The 9,290-nt window shown below is 29.0% G+C and overlaps 1 protein-coding gene across 1 annotated transcript; it reads right to left on the minus strand.

Moving 5' to 3' along the window:
* LOC109356482 (auxin-responsive protein SAUR50-like) lies at nucleotides 3,919-4,717 on the minus strand. The gene has a single exon (XM_019599797.1). It carries the CDS (start codon nucleotides 4,647-4,649, stop codon nucleotides 4,284-4,286), a length of 366 nt encoding a protein of 121 aa, XP_019455342.1. The 5' UTR covers nucleotides 4,650-4,717; the 3' UTR covers nucleotides 3,919-4,283.

Here is a 9,290-nt window from a genome sequence, read left to right on the forward strand (position 1 = left end):
GAAGAGAAAAATAGAGGAGAGAATGAAAAATGTATGGGATAGACTAATTTGGGGAGAAAGTGGAGAGAATAATGATTTCGTATAAAATGTCAACTATACCCAATTTTCTCATTATATTGTGGATGTTTTCATTGTGAATTGTCAATCATAAATATATTATCGGTCTATACAAAACAAAAATCAAAAGTTAGATCTTAAATTAATAGATAAATAGCTAGACACTTTTACATCTAAATTTACTACACAAAAGTTGGATCATAAAGAAAGGGGTAACATCACACGACCACTATTTCTTTAACGACTTAAGTATCACAATACCTCATTTATTAGGGTACGAGATCTTCTCCAACAATAAAAAGTTTAATGTAGTAGTTCATCTTGATGTTTGTATCAGAAAACCTCCATATTTAGTTGTAGGAGATGCAATTATCATAACAAAGTACTCTCCATGATAAATACAAATACAATAGATTATAGAATAATATCTACTCACAAATAAAGAAAACTGAACTTTTGTTTGGTTTGAAAATGATTATTTTTTGTTGTTGTAAAAATTGTTTTTATATACCATACTCATTTACTTGACCCTACTCGAGGAACCATTCCACTAAACTAAATTTCCTTCCATTGTCTGCCTACTTTGTTTTCCTTTTATTTTATGTTCATCTTCCTTTTATTCATTATCCCTTCTTCTGAATCTTCTGTTCCTTTTACTTTTAGAGTATTCTAATGATGGGAAGTAGGTGATTACTTCTAAATTTTCAAGACACTACTATTACACTATACAATAGCTGGCAAGGTGTTCAACTTCATTATGTTCAAAGTTCCAAAGTTCAAAACCCACCCTTTTAAGACAAACAAAGATTGTTAATTGCCAACTATTGATGTATTCTTATGTGCCATTAGGTAACCAAGATAAAATATCACAATTTTAATTAAGAGCAATAAAAACTTAACCAACACATATCTTCTTTATTACTGGATAAACAAATGCATGGAGATTTTCTCCGTTTGTTTTTTAATAAAGTATAATTTTATTGTAATTAAAAAGGTAAATATATTATTAAAAATTGTATTTATCTTTGTTTTTTGAAACATTTCTCAATGGGCGAATACTAATCCATACATAACTAATGTTTCTAATAACTCTTTTATTTTCTAAATCATCATTGTTTGTAGGGATGACAATGAAAATCAAACTTGTGGGTACCCACCCAAACTGAACCCGAGTTTAACGGGGAAAACCTGATGTGATTGGGTTCGAGTTTTACCTGAGTTTAATTTTCGAGTTTGATATAGCAAAGACTCGAACCCGAACCTGTCCAAATCATGTATGATGGAATCATCACAAAGATTTGACATTTTCGAACTTTATGTGTAACTCACTATAGGCTCGGGAAACAAAGACAAGATGTGTATGAACGAGATATCCAACAACAAGAAGAAGAAAAAAGAATAGAATAGAGGAACTCCCTAACATTTAGCGATCTCAGATGTGTTGATATCAATGGTGACTCATTATTTTGATGAATAATTTCTTCGAACAGAAGAAGATTGTGTAAACACTTACTCGAAATTTCACTTATCATATTAAATTGTGTCTTCCGCAATGGAATCTGAAGAATTCGCCATGATATATCTGATCCATGCATAATATCATGAAAAATGAATACAAATTTTTGGCTGCTACTTAGTATCGGCAATAGGTCTAATGTAATTCAATTTAAATTTGAAATTTATATCATATGTTAATTGTTTTTAATTTCTAATTTGACTTTACATACTATTCGATCTTCAAACATAAAAGAAATGAAATAATACAAGAGAAAATAAAAATGCTAGAGAAAAATGAAACAAAAATGATATTATACTTTCTTTAATAAATTTATAATTTTTGGGTTTTTTCGGGTTCAGGATGATATCTTTATTTTCAATCCTATTGAATTTGAGTTTGAGTTTTGAATTTCGGGTTCGGATGTGTACAAACTCGACCCCGCCCGGCCCCGTTGTCCCATTCCTAATTGTTGGGTATACTAACATCACATAACTCAAATATTGTTGTGGTGTTGAAGTATATCATGCAACAAATGCTTTTATGGGGTGGCAATGGCACCTTGGCAACGCGTTTTCATACAGCTTAAAGATACTAATGCGTGTACTAAACGACTTACGTGCCATCCACTTAATTCTCAATCTAAAATCCTCAATCAGATTAACCAAAAGCTCTCTTTTCTTTCTTTCCAATACTAAGCAACAAAACCCTACGGGGAGCGTGTAAGCTATGTAAGGAAAAACAAGGGCATCTCTAACTACCTAATCATTAGTTACTATATATTATAATCATTTAACAATATTTGAGAGTTGATGAGACCCCTTTATTTTAATAAAATCTCATCAACTTTTGTATGCACAAGTTTTGCTTTATGGTGCTTAAAAGAGATTGACTTCATTGCTGTCTTAGAATATATAAACTTCTTTTGTAGGTTCCTCTGGCTGCAGATTAATTAATTTGATATATTTTATATACTTAATATTATATATATTTCTTAGTAGTAGTGTATGTGGCTCAGATGTAATTAGCATGTTCTATTCCTAATCGAACAACCAAGAAAAATAAAATAATTTACTTGACCAACTCATGAGTGTTTTCAGTTATGTAGTAATTTATTAATAAAGTGTTAGTCTATGTTTAGTGAATAATTTACTGGTGTATATATGAACTCAATAGTGGAATATTACCCGTAAGATAAGATAATTTTATTTGACTAGGTTGAGTGGATAAAGATTCTTTATTAAAGAATATTGTGAATGGTCATATATACTATATTTAATAGTGGGACATTTAAGTGACTTTGAAAAAGTAATTGCAGAATACATCATGAATTTAGACCAGCAACTCAGTACAAAATACTTGTTGGCCTTGCTTCTACGTACACGAGGCATGTTACCTTGTCTCTAGAATAACTACGGGTGATGTAACGATTCAAATTAAAATTAATGATATATTATTCAACAAAATTAATCTAAAATTAATTAATCTAAAATTAATTAATCTTATACTATAAAAAAATTAACAAATATTTCAAAATATATTTTTAAGTGGTGTTTTATAACACGTGTCAGCATCTAAGGTGTATGAAGATTGTTAAATTAATTTATAAAAGAATATTTCATTTAGTGAATATAGTATGTGAGATCATGTAAAATGAGTCCCCACCTCATCCCGGGCTACACAATCGATCAATTTCTATAGCCAGGTGGAATATAAGTCTTAGTTAATCGACAAAAAGAGTCATAAACAATGCATTTGTTTAGTGATGTCAGACCCATTAAATTATTAAAAAGACCAAAAAGTTAATAGTTTAATTCATGAGAGATGTAATTATAAATCCAAAATAATAATAGTTATTTATCCAAAAAGTGAGAATATACTTTTAGGAGTACAAAAAAGTTTGAAGAAGTAGTAAACTTCCATTTTCTTTACTTAAGCAATATGAGGCTTTGTGAATCAAATTTGTGCTCAATTCCATTAATACTCTCTTGTTATAATCAAACATTCACATTTGGGGATCTATAAAAGAAGTTCCAACATTTAAACTGCATAAAATATAATAAATAAGAATATAATTAAAATGTATAATTGAATATTTAGTTTTTTGGAATAGAAGAAAAACATCAAAATATAAGTAATTGAGGGAGTATATGATGAATATACATACATGCTTTATCCATAGGCACATTTTAGGAGGTGAAATAGATTATTATCTCTTCAAGAAGGAATGAACAAAACAACCACTTACATTATATTGCGTACTACATGCCATTCACTACATTGATTATACTCTCCAAAGCTTATCATCTTAGCAATAGTTCAACAACCAATTCAACATCCCTCACTTCCATTCTAAAATCTATAAGTGAACTAACCAAGTTATTGAAATATTACTCGAAAATATGTACAACACTATAAGTAAACAACTTACGGAAAGAAGAGTGGTCTAGTATCAAAGATGAATGATGAAACCACTCTAATTAACCTTAGTCCATACTAATTAAATTACAGTCACAAATACAATATAAAGTATTAATTTTATATATATAGTATTATATAATGTTAAAGATTTCTACCGGAGTCGTCATCAAAATCAATATTTCAGAAACTATTACGGTACGTAACAATGGTCGATTCTACTGTAATAGTTTTTGTAACGACAGTTTTGGTGACGACTTGCGAAAACCTTTAACCTTATTATTCATACAAATGAGGTAGTGATGAGGTAGCATTAGCAAGCATAGAAGTCAACGAGTTCATGAAGAGATTCAGGTTGCGGGTCAACATTCTGAAGCATCCAGATCAAGTGTTCAAAAAGAACAACCTCACATGCTACATTGATGTTATTATGTTGATGTTCATCATCATCACGTGACCTCTCCACAAGTTCCCGGAAGAGTGGGTGGTCCACGACGTCGGAGGTGACACGGTAGAGGCGGCGGGACTTTCCGACGTAGACAGGGTGGAGGTCTGATGTGGAGGAAGAGGATTCATCGTCGGCGACGGCGCTGACGCTGTGGCGGTTGTGGCTTGTGCCGAATGAGTTCCATTTCTTGAGTAATGACTTGAGATTCATTAGCTTCACAGCTTTTGGCATGGTGAGGAGAGAAAGAGATTGAGTGGATGAAAAAGAAGAGGGAGAGAGATGGAAGATTGAGAGAAGGTTCCAAATATATATAGAAAGAGATGGAAGGAGGAATGATAAAGAGAAAAAGATGTATTTATTCAGATTGTATATGTTTTATATATCACCTTATTATCTATTATTTTAATCATTTTTATGAAAAAGAGTAGTTTAAATAAATGGTGATAATGTAATAATTGTTTATAATTTTTAGTTAACAATATATAAATATTATATTTTATGATAAAAGAGTGCAATAATTGGGACATGGTAGAGTGGGACCTAGACGTATTTTTCACTAAATTCTCTTCTTCTTTATATAATGAGTCCCAAATTTAAGTGTATATGAAAATAATGTTATTATAATATTAGAAAAATCATTTTTTGTTGGTGAAAAAAATGTATATAAAAACAATGAATTATATATGCTATTATATATTATTTATATTTAATTGACTTTTTAAAAAGTTAATATAATAAGTAATAAATAATATATTATATGTATATAAATATTAACAATTAGTGTAATTCTATTTGAAAGATGGAAATTAGTTGTTCTAAATAATGTCTCACCCCATGTCCCAAGTCAATCAAATTACTCAATTTTATTATGTTTTGTTTTTAAAAAAATTTATTTTATTCATATATTAATACATGATTGGTTTGGGACAGGGAATGAAACACGGTTGAGGACATCCATTTTCTTCCTATTTGAATAGTAGAATTCACAACAAAATCTATGCTTTTGTGTTTAAGGTATAAAGTGTATGCGTAAGCTGCATGTATCAATAACACTTATCTATAACGATATAAGAAAATAAGCTTGATGTCACGTGTCAAGCTCTCAACAAAAAACTTCCCTCCTAAAAGGCTCTACTTCCTACCATACACCCTACCATACATGATCAAAGTCAATTCATACATATTTGACATTTCCTATCCTTTGCTTAATTAATGAATAATAATAACACCAATATATATGACTTTTACATAAATTGATATCATCAATAATAACTCTTCATCATTTTAAAATATGCACAATTACTTATTATATATGACTTTTCAGTTATTACCTATTAAAGCATTTGTTTATTTTCATGACCAAAATAACACTGATTGATGTTAACTCTTCATTTACCAAAGTATTTTTGCTTCATGATGTAACTTGCATCTCTTCATATTTTTTATTCTATTATATATTTGAATCTATTTCATTTTTGTTAATCATTTCTGTTAATTGTATTGTGTTGTTGGTTTCACTTTCATTACCAACCATGATAATTGTTTTTTTAATGGAGCTATAATTTATTTGTTTTTGTTTTTAATTTTACAACAATCCTGGTCGAGTTTGTTCGACTAATGAGCACTTTGAAAAATGAATGATTATTTATGTTTTATGTATATATTTTGGATGGTTCTGCAGTCGCATGCATGACCATATTTTTTGCTACCATGGCCCCTTTACACATGTTGTAAACATGTATTTATTTTGTTAATTTTTGGTTTTTTGAGTCATAAACGGTGTACATTGACAGTATATATCATTGTTTAATTTGAGGTAATTAATATCAAAACTTTTTGTTATTATAATTGTTTATTTTATAGTTGTTTATTTATCATTTTCAGTTTAATATTTTTGAAACATCTGTTTCGACTATGCATGAAACCAACAATAGTTTAGGAAATATGTGTTTTAATCCAGTCGAATGCACGAGAAATATATATGTTATTAATCATACTACAAAAAATACTGCCTCGTGCGAATGCACAAGTAACTTGCTAGTTCTTCTTTATAATTAGGTGCGGAAACATCATATCATAGCTCATTTTAAAATATACTTAGTTCATATAATAATTTCTCCAAGAATAACTTACATTATATCACAAACATTTTTTCACACCCTCAAATAAATGTATATGAATTCCTTTTATATTTAATGTTTGTGTAACTATTAGTTATATAAAGTTGTACCAACATCAATCATTTGTCATATTCTAAAACATTATACATAATTTAATCATTGTTATTAAATTTAGACCAGTCATTGACTCAATCACGTAATTGGATCAATGGTCGAATTATATGTCACTAGTTAGACGAGTTAAATCGGTTGATATGAAAAAGTTATAAACTTTTTATAATATTATTTAATAGTTTTATACTTCAAATTAAGAAAAAATATTATTGTCACAGAAATACCTAACTAAACAATTAACAAAGAAAGATTTACTTGAAAATATCATCAAACAACATAAATTTTACGTTTTAATCGTAACAAAGTGAATAAATAAGTTGAAAACTTAATTAAATAACTAAGATTTTAATACAAGATAAACTAATGAATGACAAACAAAACTCTATTAACTAGAAATGTAATATTTGAAAAAACAAGGTTCATTTTCCTCCCACAAGGGCATTGTTTTGATGTTTTTATGCATAAAATATTGATACATACTAACTCTAGTTCATTATTACAAAAAAAAATACCAACTCTAGTTCATGGTCAATCAAATGAATGACTCATAGCGATTATGTCTCTGTTCTATATCAGATCAGCTAGTTTGAACCGAATCAAATTTAATAACACTGTAGCTCATGTACTTATACTCTTTATCCGCATCACTAGTGGCACTTGGGGCCATAGTAAGTGAATGTTTCACATTCTATCATGATTCTTTAGAGTAAGGATCCTCTCGAGGCAAATGTTACTTAATAACACATAAAAGATAATATGTAATAATATTTTTATTTTTTATTTACAATGAAATCACATTTTTATTATTGAAATATAAAAAAAATAATCACTTGTCTCTCTATTAATGAAAAAATCGTTGTTCGATTGTGTTAACGGTTGCCTAAGTTCTTTCATTTTCGTTTACTTCTCTCCAATTCTTTTGTTCAAGGTAATGTTATGTTTCTTTCAAGGAATATTCAATATTTAAGAAGTTACAGAGAAGTTCTTTTTCTTGGTGTCCTTGTAGTTGTCGTTAAGTTTTCTCATTTTTTTCCCTTTGATAATATAAGAAAAATAGAATCTTCCCGTATAAATTGTTAACTGAAAAGTAAGGTAGAAAAATAACCAAAATAAGCTAGCATGTGCTGTGTTTTTCATTATTCTCATTATATACTTGATCGCAATTTATATGCAGAAACATTCTTGTATATAATCACACTCATACTGCTAAAACCATAGGTAAACTTTAAAGTTTTAGTTTCACACGCAATCTAATATACATGCACTGTATAGTGCCCAAAAACCATTGCTACATGAAAATGTTGTTTTAGTAATGCCTTTACTTGCTAGGCCCACACCCGTGCAAAATGAAACATAAGTTTAAATTAAACAAGTGTCCAGAACCAAAGAAAAACAACGTTCATTACTTGTCAACTGTCATCCAATACAACTCACTCATATTGGGATCGAAATCATCTCCGATATTAGATAGTCAGGTTTGATGATTTAAAAAAATTATTTAAAATATGTAGAGTTAAACTTTTTTAATAACACCTCATCATTTCCTCCAATATTAAAGAGGATTATGTTTTCATAAATTGTCTACTTCATGATTCCAAATAAATCAAACCCTATTATATAATGTGGGTATGATGGATCCTAAACAAAACCATTATACCTGATTTTAAAACTTGAGCTAGAATGAATATCCAGCATACATAGAACTCATAACTACTTTAACTTTACACATACCACAATTATTTTTCAAACCCTTAACAATAAAATGTAATATATATACATAGTGTCAATATAAAAATTTATACACAATTAATATATCATCTACAATTCATAGATAATGTATTGACAGTGTATAAAATATGTATACATCTTTTACTCTAACAATAATCCCCAACACCTATTTGAAATCCATTCATCACCCATCCAAAGAACTTACAGATTGCATCCCCTCCTATTAACCAAAATTAAGACACCACAAAACTTTTGGTGTTAATTAAGGTATATTTTTTTGCTCCCTTTGCTCAAGAGAATTAAATATTAGCTGATCTTTGGTGTTCAAATTCTTTCACGGTTAAATCAAATTCTACTTGATAACTAACAACGTGATGATATAGTGGAATAAAGCCCTATTAGATTCCGGCGTGACCAAAAAGTCACTAATTTAATTCTCGGAAATGACATTTGTTAATAGGGACAATCATAGATCCTGAAAAAGATTAGTCTTAAAAATATCATTGGTAGTAGAAATTTCTTTTTCACTCCATAGTGACCCCTCAAACTAAAAAGATAAATTAAAAGCAGGTAGAAAAACTAGAAATCTACCTTGCCCTTGTTTAATTAAATCAAACCCTGTTATATACAACTAAGTAATTTAGGCCATCCATAATACAGAAATATATTAAACTTGGGCATTATTTACATCTACATTCATATATTAAAAACCTTATTTTTATGAGTAAATTAAATGAACAAGTGCGATTATTCCTGAATCATTAATTCATCCAAGTTTCTGGATGCCACTCTACGCGGAACAATGATATGTTGTCCCAAGTGGGCTCTAAACCATATCTTACATCAATAATATTAAAGTAAAAACAGAAAAAATTATAAATATCTAATTTTTTAATTGACATGACATATT

This window comes from Lupinus angustifolius, chromosome LG01 (assembly GCF_001865875.1).
Source record: "Lupinus angustifolius cultivar Tanjil chromosome LG01, LupAngTanjil_v1.0, whole genome shotgun sequence".
Taxonomy (NCBI): Eukaryota; Viridiplantae; Streptophyta; class Magnoliopsida; order Fabales; family Fabaceae; genus Lupinus; species Lupinus angustifolius.

Excerpts from the sequence above, each read along its gene's own strand:
- LOC109356482 (XM_019599797.1), bottom strand. The coding sequence starts at position 4,649 with ATGCCAAAAGCTGTGAAGCTAATGAATCTCAAGTCATTACTCAAGAAA.